This window comes from Phyllostomus discolor, chromosome 3 (assembly GCF_004126475.2).
Source record: "Phyllostomus discolor isolate MPI-MPIP mPhyDis1 chromosome 3, mPhyDis1.pri.v3, whole genome shotgun sequence".
NCBI classification, from domain to species: domain Eukaryota; kingdom Metazoa; phylum Chordata; class Mammalia; order Chiroptera; family Phyllostomidae; genus Phyllostomus; species Phyllostomus discolor.
Window position 1 is genome coordinate 47,657,657 of NC_040905.2, and position 16,265 is coordinate 47,673,921.

The 16,265-nt window shown below is 36.1% G+C and overlaps 1 protein-coding gene across 2 annotated transcripts in view; it reads right to left on the reverse strand.

The window, feature by feature from the left end:
- The window catches only part of WDR41 (WD repeat domain 41), a 54,041-nt gene that overhangs the window by 37,429 nt on the left and 347 nt on the right, over positions 1 to 16,265 (reverse strand). For both annotated transcript variants that reach the window (XM_036020448.1, XM_028524030.2), the window contains exon 2: positions 13,919 to 14,034. In XM_036020448.1, the coding sequence (XP_035876341.1) occupies positions 13,919 to 14,034 (116 nt within the window). The remainder of the gene's footprint in view (positions 1 to 13,918; positions 14,035 to 16,265) is intronic.

Sequence of the window (16,265 nt, forward strand, 5' to 3'; positions counted from 1 at the left end):
ATCAATGTATGAGAGAAACATTGACTGGTTGCCTATTGCACACCCCCAACTGGGGACTTGGCCCACAACCCTGGTATGTGTCCTGACTGGGAATGAAACCAGCAACCTTTTAGTTCACAGGCCGACGCTCAATCCACTGAGCCACACCAGCCAGGGCAAAACCTGTACTTCTTTACAAGACTGTTATTGGGTTTCACAAAATCTGGATATGCCTTAAAAATCTTCATTCAAGTAAACATTGTTAACAATAACGTATCAATGGGGAAAAGTAAAAAACTGATATACTAGGGCACAAAAGTTACTTAGTCCCTGAAAGTATCTATTCTAATGAATTTTATCCCTATATAAGATCCCTAAAACCTCACTACTTCAATCAAGTAACATTTGTCTTAACACTCCAAACTGAGCTTTAAGTTCAAATTTGTCATATTCAAAGTCCCATACATTTGTCTTCACTGGCTCTGACAATTCCTATACTTAGTGCCCATTTCAAAACCATTTGATTGCATATCCTACTGTAGGAGCTAAAAGGTTACCCAGGAGATGTGAAATTGGCTAAATACAGCCTGACAAAATCTGTTTATAGTATTTTAATATAGAACTACATATCTTTTTAACAAAGGACTTTCTAAAACTACTTAGGTAACAAGCTAGAAACCATACGAAGACTTATCTTAAAAATTTATACTTGATACTTATTCTTATTTCAAAATGGAATAATGAAATATATAAAAGATACGAATACTAAAAAGAAAATAATTTCTAAATTAAAAATATAACCTACTTAATTACATACATTTTCTGATTCATAATACTACACAATGCCTTCAGTATCAAAAAGTAGTAGGCATCTTTAATAGCTTATGTTTCTAGACCTACTGATTTCTTTTTTTTTGTATAGTGATGCTGGGAGGGCAGGACTCTAGGTCTTAAGTTTTCTTTGCTATAGAGAACATCAACTTCTATTGATTTTTGAAATTCTTATAATAGCTTTCCTCCATTTTATAAGATTGTAGGTATAAAATACGTACTTCTTTCTAACCTTGACTTTTAGCTTACTTTATTGTTTTATTGTGTCTGAATCTCGTAAGTCCATGAATATAGAAATGAGATGTAAAGCATTTCATCTCGAATTTTAATTCAATCAGTAGTGAATACAAGTTAAATCTAGACAATGCTCAAGAGACAATGCAGGAGATCAGAGCCAATTTTTAGTTGCTCAGAGGTAAATTACCCAGTTGGTAGATTATTCAGGCCTTTAAATTCTTTTATTTTCTATTGCTGCCTTTTTTTATTTTTTGCCATTTTGGTATTTATTATCACCGTCTCTAACAAGGAAACACGCAGTTTAAAAATGCAAATCTGTGTGACTTTGCTATATATTACTGCCTCTCATAACATAACTAATAAAGGGTTGGGAGATCATTCCCAAATTACAATCATCCATTCTACTAGAATAAATAACTGAAAACTACACATGTTTACCTTAAATAAGTCAGTTTATCCTAATCCATCAAGCACATCCTCCAGCAACCTCCAAATCATAAATGAAAATTCAACCCAATAATTCCTAACATATAAAGATACACTGTAATGACTGAAAACAAGTAATGAACTAAAAAAAAAAGTAATTAAGGTTTAAGCTATTCAATAGAAGAAATAATGGTGGCTGTACTGTCATTAAAATTATATTTAATAGTTTTTTAAAGCACTCTAAATTAATAGAATTTAAAGATTCAATTCTAAAGATAAAGTTTCAAGAGAAATGCTTCTTTACTGATTAGCACAAAATATATTCAGTGAGATTTCATACTATGTGTTGGGAAAATGCCAACATCAATTATATGTGGTTCTTACCTCAAGGTCTTAAAATTTAGTGATTCTTTATACAGGTGCTGTATTTTGACCTCATCATCAAATATAAGGCATTATCAAATATAAGGCATTCTATTACTTTATGTACTATTAAGAAAAAAATGGTGCAATTTTAACTGAAATACACCATCAATTATACGATGTTTTCAAATTTTACAGATATTTAAACAGGAAAAACAGGCTTCACAGAATCAATGAAATATAGTAATTGCCATATTTATTGATCTTTATAATATGGAACTTTCTAATCCAACAAATCTGATTATTTCTGGCAGGTTTATAGCACTAAAAATGCTTTTTCAATGAACAAGCAAATATTTAAGTGTTGCAAAGGCTCTGTAAAATAATTAATGGTATTAATGTAACCTCACTTTTCCCAATTATCATTGTTAATGTATCAGTATATTGTCATAGCAAAAATAGAAATCTGAAAAGTTTAAAACCCAGAATCTCACCATGAAGAGAATTCCTTTTATTTTTCACATTCCTGTCCTGTTATTATGCATAGCCTTCAAGTTTTCTTAATTTGAAACCAAGTCTTTAAAAATACTCATTGTAACTATACAATTAAATGACTAAACAAAAGGTATATGCATAAAAACAAGCTTAACAAAGCACAGCACAGTTTAATAAAGACTCATAACACAGTATCTAGAATGTTTCATCCTCTCCTCCCCTAATATGTGACCTAATTTATTGTGAGAGTCAATGATTTACTCATTCATTTAAGAAATATTTATTGAGCACTATTTAACATATATAGATGAATATGCTTGCTCCTAAGAGTAAAGATCAATGAGACAGTTCTTGATCTTGAAGAGCTCACAGTCTACATTACTTAGTCATGTTACAGGGTCCAGATCATGTGTTCATTGAGAATCCTGGCTTACACTCATTTTAATTCATAGAAATCATTCCCACCCAGCTGAGGGTGGGCACAGCGTGGGCAGACAGCATGCTGAGCCTCTTCATCTGGATCCTCACTCTCTCCGATACTTTCTCCCAAGAGACTCTTTGACTGTTATATCAAAAATAGACTGTGTGAGGGACTTCCTGCCAAGATGGAGGTGTAGACAGACACACTATGCCTCCTCGCACAACCAAAAGAGGAACAAATTTAAAAACAAAAACAAGAATTGACAGAAATTGTATGGAAGTCCAACAACCAAGGAGTTAAACAAGAAACATTCATCCAGAAAGGTAGGAGGGGCAGAGTAGGGCAGCCGGGTGGAGAGAATTCAAGGCAAGGTAGCAGCTGGTGGACCAGGTAAGGCCGTGGATTGCAGAGCTGGCAGTTCCACATTTGCATGCAGATAAACCAGGAGAAACAACTGGGGAGCGAGACACAAGCGCAAACCAGAGTTCCAGTACGGAAATAAAGCCTCAAACCTCTGATTGAAAACACCCGTGGGGGTTGAAGCAGCAGCAGGAGAAATGCCCAGCCTCACAGGAGAGTTTGCTGGAGAGACCCACAGGGTCCTAGAATGTACAGAAAACCCACCCACCCAGGAATTAGCACCAGAAGGGCCCAATTTGATTGCAGGTAGCAGGAGATGTGACTGAACACCAGCAGAGAGTGGAGCAAGCAGCACTGTTCCCCTTTGGACCACTCTCCCACATACAGCATCACAATGCAGACTGGGTTGCCCCGCCCTGGTGAATACCTAAGGCTCTACCCCTTACTATGTAACAGGTGTGTGGAGCAAAGTTCCAGAAAAAATACAACTAAGCAACAAAGAGATAGCCAACCTATCAGATGCACAGTTCAAAACACTGGTAATCAGGATGCTCACAGAACTGGTTGAATATGGTTGTGAATTCTATGAAAAAATGAAGGCTATGCTAAGTGAAATGAAGGAAAATGTACAGGGAACCAAAAGTGATGGGAAGGAAACTGGGACTCAAATCAATGGTGTGGACCAGGAAGAAGAAAGAAACATTCGACCAGAACAGAATGAAGAAACAAGAAATCAAAAAAATGAGGAGAGGCTTAGGAACCTCCTGGACATCTTTAAATGTTCCAACATCCAAATCATAGGGATGCCAGAAGGAGAAGAAGAGCAAGAAATGGAAAACTTATTTGAAAACATAATGAAGGAGAACTTCCCCAATGTGGCAAATGAAACAGACTTCCAGGAAGTCCAGGAAGCTCAGAGAATCCCAAAGAACTTGGACCCAAGGAGGAACACACCAAGGCACATCATAATTACATTAGCCAAGATTAAAGATAAGGAGAGAATCTTAAAAACAGCAAGAGAAAAGGAGATAGTTACCTACAAAAGAGTGCCCTTAAGACTGTCAGCTGATTTCTCAAAAGAAACCATGCAGGCAAGAAGGGGCTGGAAAGAAGTATTCAAAATCATGAAAAGCAAGGACCTACATCCTAGATGACTCTATCCAGCAAAGCTTTCATTTAGAATGGAAGGGCAGATGAAGTGCTTCCCAGATAAGGTCAAGTTAAAAGAGTTCATCATCACCAAGCTTTTATTATATGAAATGTTAAAGGGACTTAGAAAAAGAAGATAAAAAATATGAACAGTAAAATGACAAACTCACAGTTATTAACAATGGAACCTAAAACAAAAACAAACTAAGCAAACAACTAGAACAGGAACAGAATCATAGAAATGGAGATCACATGAAGGGTTATCTGTGGGGAAATGGGTGGGGGGAAAGGGGGGAAAAGGTACAGAAAATAAGTAACATAAATGACAGGTAGAAGATAGACAGGGGGAGGTTAAGAATAGTGTAAGAAAGGTAGAAGCCAACCAACTTATATATATGACCCATGGACATGAACTAAAGGGGGGAATGGGGTGGGAAGGGGTATGCAGGGCGGAGGGGAATAAAGGGGGGGATCAGACAACTGTAATGGCATTTCAGTAAAATATATTTTAAAACATTTTTTTTAAAAGAAAAATCATTCCCTTTAAACACCTTCCATTTGAACATAGAGAAAGTACTCTCATTCTTACTAACTGAGGACTAAAAAAACAGCCAAAGCTTTGCAAATATTTGTATAAAATAAAATATTTCCAGAAGTAATTCCTATGTCCATTACCTAAGTGTGTATTTAACAGCTTTTATTCATGTGAATTTAATTCAATTAAGTCAAAGGTGCTACAAATTCAAATATAATCTTCAAGGACATACTAAAAAGTATAACCCATCAACCCGAACATAAATTCCCCCTGTATTCAATATCCACATAACCATAAAGCACTAGAAAAATAAAAATAGAACGTTATTGACAATACAAAAAAATCCCTATGGTTAACTAACTTCCCACCTAATCCACAAGTATTTTCTCATCCATGATGCAGCTAAAACAGTATATATATTTTTATAATGAAGTTGAAAAGTGCTTCTACAGTACCAGAAACCAAATAAAAATGAAAAATAACAAAGTTTTCACCTAATTAGATTTTTACATATCTTGTATGTTAGAACTACTTGAAGAAAATCAGAGAAGTATATAGAGACTTTTAATAGAAGTTAAAGGGAATTTCAAAGCATTTACAGAAGTCATAGACACTGGCACTGATTCTTTCATTAGATCTACTTGAACATTAAAATTTTTCCCCTTAAAAAAGGATACACACACACACAAAACTCTAAAATCTGAATGCTTAAAGTCCTTTTTCAGGTCACAAAAAGAATGGAGGTGGGAAGATTTCATAGTTCCCATGGTCATTTGCGAAGGTAAAACCTTTGGTAAATTCTCTCATGCCCCAGATCACAAATAGAAAGCTAAACTACACATCAAGTTTACAAGTATTAGAATATACCAAACAATCCCTGTGACCTCTATTAGGGGGACTCTCCATTATCCTAAGCTCAAGTTTCTGTGAAAGAGCTACTACTAGAGAAGCATCCCTGGCCTCTCCCTCTCCCCACTGATCTAGTAAATGAGTTTGAGAGAATGAATTGGACATGCTCAGTTCAATTCTTCTGGATTTTTTCTGAGGATTTTTCTGTTCAGAGAGAGAACATTCTGCTTTGCTCTTGTTTTTGAGGTAAGCCCACATTTGAGTGGGCTTGCAGATGTCCAGTTGTACCAGTGATTCAGGGCACAAGTCTATCTAACTCAGGGTGATATATTAAGAAACCCACCATGGTTGTATCCAATGCCACATCCTTTAACCCAGTTTTTTGCCATATCAACTTTATGTCCATCTATGTGATTTCTGCATCTAATAATAGCTAAGAAAAAGTTTTATACTGAAACAAAAATATCTTTTGAATAGGTATTTTTATTCCCTCTATAACAAATATATATCTTTTTTACATCATGGAGAATTTAAATATTTATAAAAGTGGAAACAGTATAACAAAAATCTTCAGGTAGTCATCACCTGTCTTCAATAACGATCAACTAATGGCCAGCATTGTTTGGTACATATGACACCCAATCCCACCTCCACACATTATCTTGAAACAAATCCCAATTTCACTTCATCAGTAACTATTTCAGTATGTATCTCTTAGGACTCTTTTACATCACAACTAAAGTTAACAACATTTAATTCCTTAATGACATCACATAGCCAGTCAATGATCAAATCTCCCTGATTGTCTCACAGTTTTTTAAGTTAATTAGAAGCAGGATCTAAATAAGGTTCATACATTACAATTGGCTGGCATACCTTTAATGTCTCTTTAACTAATTCCTTTTTCCTATTTTTTCCTTGAAATTAAGAGTTTTTTTAAAAAAAAAAAAAGATTTTATTTATTTATTTTTAGAGAAAGAGGAAGGAAAGGAGAAAGAGAGGGAGGGAAACATCAATGTGTGGTCACCTCTTGGGCACCCCCCACTGGGGACCTGGCCCACAACCCATGCATGTGCCCTGACCGAGAATCGATCCAGTGACCCTTTGGTTTGCAGGCCAGCTCTCAATCCACTGAGCTACATCAGTGAGGGCAAGAGTTTGTTTTGTAGAATTCTCTTGCTTGCTACCTTCCAGTGTTGCCATTTATCATGTACTTTTGTCCCCTGTATTTCTGGTAAATTAAGAGATTTAATCAGATTAAAATTTACTTTTTAGTAAGGCTACTTCATAAAGCCACTTTGTATACTCCGCCAGGAAATACAATTTCCAGCAGTCGTGTGTGTGTGTGTGTGTGTGTAATGTTAATAGCCATTGCCTAATTTGTTACTCTACTAGAGATTGCAAAATTATAGTATTCCAATTCTATGATTCTTCCTAGTTTGAATTTTTCTATAAAGAGAAATTTCCTCCCATCAATTATTACAGATCCCAAGATACAGTTTGTATAGGGAAGGCAGTATAGATCTTAACTTGCAGATACCTCTTTGAGAGAGGACAAGCTGCCCAGATGTGAGGAATGAAGCCTCCAGCTATTGCCTTCAGGGTACATTTCCACTTTCAGGCCAAGATCATCACTATCTCAGTTGGCACCCCAGGCATTGGGAATAAGCAAGGTGGTGGAAGCCACAGCACATTCTTAGATGATCCTTAGCCAATGACTAAGCAAGGCAGGACAAAAAGTATTCATTATTTCTACCCCATGCACGACTCCTCTAAAGGCATTCTTTCCTCCAGAGCTCCCAATTACATTTTCAGAGACTTGGTCAGATCTGCGTCATAGTCTGAGATAATTGCCCTTGTGCAATCCTGCTTCCTCCCTTTTCCTTTCATTGGTGCTTTCTCTGTAATAAACTTTTTTGCATGTGTAACTCCACTTTATTTTCTGCTTCCTATTGAATCCAGGCATTAGGAGGATCTAAATCATCTTGACTATCAATTTTTCTCCGAATGTTCATGAGAAAGTTATTCTTAGCTTAAGAGTATTTCTTTAGATATGTAACATATTATTTGTTTAGTGAACTATCAAACCATACTGAGTTCGTTTAGTTTCTTGTGAACATACAGCTTCACCAGCCATTCCGGGAGCATATTATGCTCTCCAGTCTGGCATTTCATGGGTCACCTAAATTCTTTTCCAGTCATGATCACCATCCTACATAACCTTGTCTGTTTCCTGGAGTAGCAAGGAATGGTCAAATGAGCAACAAAGAAAACTCTTCTTAAAATGTGCTATAAACTCGGTTTAGTTTAATGTGTCAAATGCTAGCGTATTACATGCAATTTTAGCACAGTTCACTTTTTGGAAGACTCCTGCTGAGTCTTGGCCTTCTTCAGTGATCTCCCAATCAATATGACCCTCACTTCATGTTCAAAAAAATACTAAAGAAAAGAAAAGGCAGCTGTCTGTTAGGTTATACAGGATTTATTTGGTATCTTCAAAAACCAATCTGAGAAAATTTTCCACTCACTGATTTTAGCTGAGCTACCGAAAAAACAAGAAAATCCTTCTGCAAAATTCTCAATAAACTGATATTATCTAAAGACCTGAAGCGTGAAACATGGATTACAACAGCTGACCAAAACACTAGAATGCAATGTCTATAAAAACTAAATAAAAACATACAAATTATAACAATATAATACTTATTTAAGGTATTTTGGTAATTTAGCAATACATAAATAATGTATATAAGCAATGTTAAAGATAATTCTGAACTAAACTGTTAAAATGAGAATGAAAATTTTGAGCTTTTAATTCCATTTGTAATAAACATTTATATAGTTTATATATTTTTTGTCTTTCTTATCCATTATGACTAATTTTTTAGTTCACTACATAATTTTTTTTAACAAAACACAGATTGAAAGTTCTCAAGGTCTATATATGATTGAAAAACTTACTTATAGGGAAATTTTGACATAGTAATGACTTGAGTACAAAGAATTAAATGTAGTTCATGCAGTAATACCTTCACTTTATTGCAAAAGCCAAAAAGTAGGTTTTTTCATTTATTCTAGACATTTAGATTCACTGTGTTAAATAGAAAACATGGCCACAAATTGTTTTCCCTCCCAATTGTCACTATTTGCAAAAAATCCTAGTTGCTTTTCCCATCAAGAGGTACAGTTTATTTTTCCACTTACTGAATTTGTGCCAGTTCCTGACTAGCTTTAGACAATGAAAAAGCACCAAATGTGATACAAACAGAGACTTGCAAAGTTTTACACTGGGGCTTGCCCTGTTGCTGGTACTAGAACTCCATGATCACTGTGTGAACAAGCACTTGAGCAAGCACATGGAGAGAGACCCCAGTCATCCCAGTGGAGACCATTATGAATCAGCCAGCTCCAACCAATCTGCCTCTTGACCACAGATGCGTAAGTGAACTGAAGCAAGAACTGACCCTGGTATAGATGAAAAAAACCTACCCAGCTGAGCCTAATCCAAATTGCCATCCTGAAAAATAGTGAGCTAAATATACAGTGGTTATTTAAAACAACTAAGTTTGGGTTGATATTTGACAGAGCAATCGATAACCGATATAACCATCTACAGCTTTTTACTGTTCACAGAACTTGTATTGTATCATTGAACAAGTGACGTATACATAAGCACTGCTGTGGGGAAAGTGTAATCAAATACCAGCATTAGGGCAATGATCTTTATTCTATAAGATGGTCTTTCCAGGAGAGTGCTCTTCTAGCTAGGTAACAAGACTAGCCAAGAGGACATTTGAGAGGGCATGGAGCGATGAACATGAAATCTTAACAGCTCATCTACATAAAAATTCAAAGACCACACTCTGAAAGTATACTCTGTATTTTTTACTTAACTTTTAGACAAAATGATTTGAGGATTCCTTAAGGTCCAAATATTAGTGATTATGGTCTAACAAATTATTTGGGATGTTTTCTTTACCAACCTAGAAATTTACTATGGTAAACTATGGTGCAAGAAAACTTTATTCAAAATCCTATCTTCCTAGAAATGTTTAGTTTCAAAGATCTGACTAAATAAATATAGAATCTCTTAGGACCTACCAACAATGAGCATTACCAAAAAGGCTGAAGATTATTATACTTTGGTTAACAAGCTATGATTTGTTTGGCTTATATCACAACGGAATATTGATAGGCTGGTAATATATGAGGTGACTCTTTTCAAGCAAAAGATGAGCATTTTGTTGTATAATAATTTGGCTGGACTTTGTCTCTAGTTTCTAGCAGGAAGTGGGGCACCTCAGACCTCACCTGAATTTATGCTAATAAGATGACTCAGGGTGGGTCTCTAGACAGTTTAAGGATGGGGGCTGACCATCTGGGAAATATGAACCATGTAATCAGGGGGTTGGGGCTTTGAGCTATGACTATCAGTCTGATCTCCAAACTGGGGAAGGGAGGGAAGCTAGAAATTGAGTTTAACCACATGGCGAATGATTTACTCATTCCTATGTATGAAACCCCAATAAAACACTTCCAGTCAAGATGGAGGCATAGGCTGACATGCTTCGCCTCCTTGCTCAACCATAAGAAGGGTCACAACTAACCTCAAAACAAAAAACACCCAGAACTGCCAGAAAATAGAACTGTATAAAAGTCTGACAACTAAGGATTTAAAGAAGCCATAATCCTCTAGACTGATAGGAGGGGCAGAAACGGGGAGCCAGGGCAGAGAGGACATGGAATGGCAGCAGTGAGGGGGCGGCAGCAGAGGCTGACAGAATAGGCTGTCCCACATTCATGTGTAGTGGATAAAAATCAGGAGGGATACCTGGGGAGCAAACAATCCCAGTCCCAGGCAAGACCACAAAGCCCAGGGTTCCAGTGCCAGGGAAATAAAGCCTCACCACTTCTTGCTGTAAAATCTAATGGTGGTGGAAGAAACTGCCAGTCTCTCAGGAGAGTCCGTTTAAAGGGCCTACATGGCCCATACGCAAACCCACCTACTCTGGGAACCACCACCAGGGCAAATAGCTAGAAGGGAGTAGGTAGCATACAGGAAGTAGGTGAAGAGACTGAAAATGGGAAGAATGCTGAGAAAGCCTCCAGTAGACAGGCAGTGGCATTGTCCTCTCTCTGATCCCTCCCCAACATACAGAGCCACAAAGTGGTGAAAAGGGTTGCCTTACTCTGGCAATTACCTAAGGCTCCACTCCACACAATTTACAGGTACTTTTTACAGGGAGTCAAAGCAGCTCTACTTAACACACAGAAACAAACACAGGGAGGCTGCCAAATTAAGGAGACAAAGAAATATGGCTTAAATGAGCTAAGAGAACAGAGCCCCAGAAAAAGAACTAAACAAAATGGAGATAGCCAACCTATCAGATGCAGAGTTCAAAATACTGGAGATAAGGATGCTCAGAGAAGTCAATGAGTACGGCAAAAGCATAAGGGAAGAAATGAAGGCTACACTAAGTGAAATAAAGAAAAACCCACAAGGAACCAACAGTGAAGGGACGGAAGCCAGGGTTCAAATCAATGATTTGGAACATAAGGAAGAAATAAACAGTCAACCAGAACAGAATGAAGAAATAAGAATTCAAACAATGAGGAGATAATAAGAAGGCTCTGGGACATCTCCAAATGTGCCAATATCCAATCATCGGGATATCAGAAGGAGAAGGGGAAGAGCAAAAAATTGGAAAGTTATTTGAAAAAATAATGAAAGAAAATTTCCCTAATTTGGTGAAGGAAATAGGCATGCAAATCCAGGAAGCACAGGAGTCCCAAACAAGTTGGACCCAAAGAGGACCACACCAAGACACATCATAATTAAAATGCTAAAGGTTAAAGATAAAGAGAGAATCTTAAAAGCAGCAAGAAAAAAAGGAGAGAGTTACCTACAAAGGAGTTACCATAGAGTATCAGCTGATTTCTCAAAAGAAACTTTGCAGGGTAGAAGGGACTAGCAAGAAGTATTCAAAGGGATGAAAAACAAGGACCTACAAACTAGATTACTCTATCCAGCAAAGCTATCATTTAGAACAGAAGGGCAGATAGAGCTTCCCAGACACGGTAAAGATAAAAGAGTTCATCATAACTAAGCCCTTATTATATGAAATGTTAAAGGGACTTACCTAAGAAAAAGAAGATCAAAACTATGAACATTAAAATGACAACAAATTCCCAACTATCAACAACTGAATCTAAAAAATAAAAACAAAAACAAACAAAGAAAACAGCTGGAACAGGATCAGAATCGTAGACATGGAGATCATTTGGACCGTTACCATTTGATGGGGTAAGGGAGAAAAGGTACAGGGAATAAGAAGCATAATTTGTAGGTATAAAATAGACAGGGGGGTGTTTAGAATTGTACAGGAAATGGAGAAGTGAAAAAAATTATATGCACGACCCATGGACAGAAAACTAAGGGGTGGGGATTGCTGGAGGGAATGTGGGTATCAAGTGGAGTTGGGCAAAGGGAAAAATTGGGACAACAGTAATAGAATAACCAATAAAATATACTTTAAAAAACAAGATAATATAGACTTCTAAGAAATTTTTTAAAATAAAAATTTAAAAAGGACAGTTTTATAAAAAAGAAACCCCCCCCAAAACTCCAGACACTCAAAGTTTGAGTGAGGTTTCTCACTGATGATACACACTGATGTCCTGAAGGGTGATGGATCCTGAGGAGATAGAGTTTACATTTAGGACTCTCTCAGACCTTGCCCTATGGGCTTCTTTTTTGGCCGGTCCTAACTGAATCCTTTATAATAAAACTGTAATCCTAAGTATAGTGCTTTCCTGAGTTCTGTCAGTCATTCGAGCAAATTATCAAACCTAACGGGACATGAGAATGTGTAGACAGTTGGTCATAAGTGTGGGTGGCCTGGAAACCCTGGAGATTGCAGCCGGTGACTGAAGCGAGGGGAGTGTTGTGCAGGATTGAGCTTTTATCTGTAAACTCTGACCTAACTCCAGGTAGTGTCAGAATTGCACTGCACATGGGAAAAGCAACTAAATACAAAGACATAGAAGAGCAGAGAGAAGACTGGTTAATAGACAACAGAAGTGATAGAATTAGCAATAATAACAGTAGCAGTCCCCATAGACTCAAAAATGAAAAGAAAGAAAAAAAAAACAGTATGAAAGGCAAAAGAGACAAGTGGAAGAATTGATAGGGAAAACTGAAGTGGAGTTAGGGAGTTAATATGGCCAGCAACATGCACACTTAATAGTCTGGGAACTTGTTAATTCATTTAACAATTATCTATTAATTACCTGCTACATATAAGGCACTGTGCCCCATACTAAGGATATGTAGTGAACAAGAAAAACATGGTCCCCACTCTCATGAAGTTTACATTTTAGAGGGGAAGCTAAATACTAAATAGTTACACAATTAATTGTTTGTCATTGTGATACATGTTCCAAAGGATAAGCATATAATTAAATAAGGGTTTAATAGAGAGACATACAGATCAGTAACAAGCTAAATCTATAATCCTAAGATATACACACATTCATCTCTATTTGCAAATATACTCAACACAATATTACACATTATCAAAGTAGTATACAATAATATAAATTTTATTTTTTTAATTTTTCAATTTTTTAAAATTATTATTGACATACAATTTTATATTAGTTTTAGGTGTATGATACAGTGACATTTATATATCTTACAAAGTGACCACAATAACTGTAATACTATCTGTCATCATAAATAGTTATTATAATATTACTGATTCTGTTCCCTTTGCTGAGTATTATTTAGCAAAGGGAACAGAATCAATAAAGGGACTTTATTTTAAAGGGACTATATCAATAAAAAAAATTCAGATTAAATACCTCATCTTCCACTAAAAATAGCACATTCCTTAGGTAACTGGTATTTAAACATTTCCCATATCTGTTTGTCAAACTTAGGTTTACCTTAACATACAGTTATAACCCCACCCAAATTTTAAAGTCATACACTTCTCCTAACCTAAAAAAAAATTTCTGATCCATAAAAATAAACAAACCCTGAAACAAAAATAAGCATCAAATCACCAGATATGACACCTTGACTTCTGAACTTCTGAGCAAAAAAGACCTCCAATACATATTTCATCAAGATTCAGAGGTCAATTTCTACTAAGTGTTGCTAATGATCAGTTTTTAATTTTTAAAAGAAATGGATTAATTTGAAGTTGTTTTTAATATAAAATTCCTAACAACTTTCTAAACGAGTCAATTGGACAACTGGAGTTTCTTACCTGTAGTCATCTAACTGTACCAGGAATCGTACAATATCATGATGAGTTTTCAGTACAAGCAGTTCAGTGTAGGGGTTCTGGGTTTGTTCTTCACCTATCGTCTGTAAAGGAGATTTCTTGTATTGGGGGTGGGGAGCCAAAACAAAAGAGAAAGAAATAAAATGATTTATGATAAAAGGTATATTGGAATAAAACTGCACCTAAGAATACAAAACTTAAAAAGCTGTATCATGTTCTAATACTATGTACAGAGTGGGGCAAAAGTCGGTTTACAGTTTTTTATACAGAAAATAATACAACAATAAGTAATACTGTAAGAATAAATTGTTTAATATACTCACAACTGTAAACCGACTTTTGCCCCACCCTGTACTGTTTCCCCTAATATCAACTGACTGCCAATTTAACACAAAACATTTTTCTTTAACACAAAACACAAATCCACAACATAAACTTTAGTATTTTCAAGTCACATTAAATTTACAAAAAGAGTGAATTTTATTTTGTGGCAATTAATGGGCCAATCCTACTCAATATTTTCACATCAGTGTTTCTCAATTGGAACTTGGCAGAAACAAAACTGCAGGTCAAAGGGATAAAACAGAAAACAGACTAAAATAGTGCCTAATCCATTATGGGCACTCATTATATATGCTTGCTGAATGAATAAAGAAGGAATGAAATCATTAAGAGTCAATGAATACAACTGTGAAAAATAATATTAATAAAGATAATTGCCAACATTTGCAGAGTATTAGGTGGCAGTCCACATGTCAAATACTGTGCAAAGCAAACATGGCATATAACTCAGTAACTCTGTAAGGTAAGTCTTATTAACCCCATTTCTATAGTCAAACCCTGTACTAGTTCATAAAACCACTGTTCTTAACCTCTAAACTGCAGTTTTTCAAACTTGACACTATTGGCATTTGGACTAGGTAATTCTTTGTTGTTCAGGGCTGTCCTGTTCACCACCGTGTTCAGCAGCATCCCTGATTTCTACACATGATATGCCAATAGGAATTCGCCCCCACCCCAAATTGTGACAATCGACAATGTTTCCAGACATTGCCAAATGTCCCCTAAGGTGTAAAATTATCCCAGCAGAGAAACACTGCTGGGCCTAGAAGCCTAGATTCAAAGTTCTTGCATAAATCAAGGCAAATCATTGGTTCTGATAATGAACAAATTCACAGCAGCTATGAAAGTGAAATATTGTACTTTTATGCATGTTAAGTTGTACATTTCTTCATGTAAATGTTTTCCAAAAAATTCACCCCCAGTCAGTAATTTTTTATTTATCCCATGCCCCTTCTAGCAATGAAAATCAAAAGTGAGAAATATGAAAACTATATACTACTTTCCCTAAATAAAAGCATGTCAGATATGGCAAAACTAGTCAATAAAAGTCCCTGATTCATCCAATAACGAGGATTGTACAGAATTGTCATATATACATCCTATATGGACTACTCAACTTGCCACAATCCCTCCATAATCTTTAGGATTTCAGTCTCTCTAAAATACACCTAACTTTAAATAAGAAATACTTTTTTAAAAAAATAGAGAATAAGCCTTAACCACAAAGATGTGAGGCAGACTGAGAATTTGTTGACTCACAACAATCCAACTTTTATATTTTTAACAGTCAAAACAAGTATTTTTTATGATAAATAAAAGGGAATTCAACACAAATTCTATTCATGGGTGGCATATGAATTAAATTCCAAACCTCAGTAGTTTTAAGGTTGCAAAACTATTTTATTCGCAACATTTCATATATAAATCTCATTACAGTCTATTCGATCATTCAGGCCCATGAAGAAATCGTGACTAATGAATCAAAAATAGCAATTAGATAATTTTCTTGACTTTGAAGAGATATATTTTTAAATAATTATATATTTTTTGGTTCTTGGATAAAAAAATCAAATCAACTTTATATGTCCTGAGCAAGCATCAGATGCTTTGGGGAAGTGATACCAATTCAAATAAATCAAAAGTATAAAGTTGCAGTCACCACTTGATTCTATTGTAGTCAGTCAGATACTTTTTAAAAAGTGAAATGAGACTGGTTTAACTAGGGAGAAGACTAGCTGAGTACTTCCTCGAGCGGCTGTTGAACCACATCAGCTTCATTTTCCTCATTTCTTGGAACAGAGCTACTGCATTTAACACACAGGGTCTTAGGAGAATCAAGCACAAATTAGCAGCAGAAAGAGCGCCGCCCCCGCCCCCTCACCCGCAACAACACATAGGCCCCGCCTCCGACACAGCCTCCATTGTCTAGCCTTGGGTTCCCATCTCAGACAGAAGCTTCAGCAGGGGCAGGCAGGCTCCACCCAGG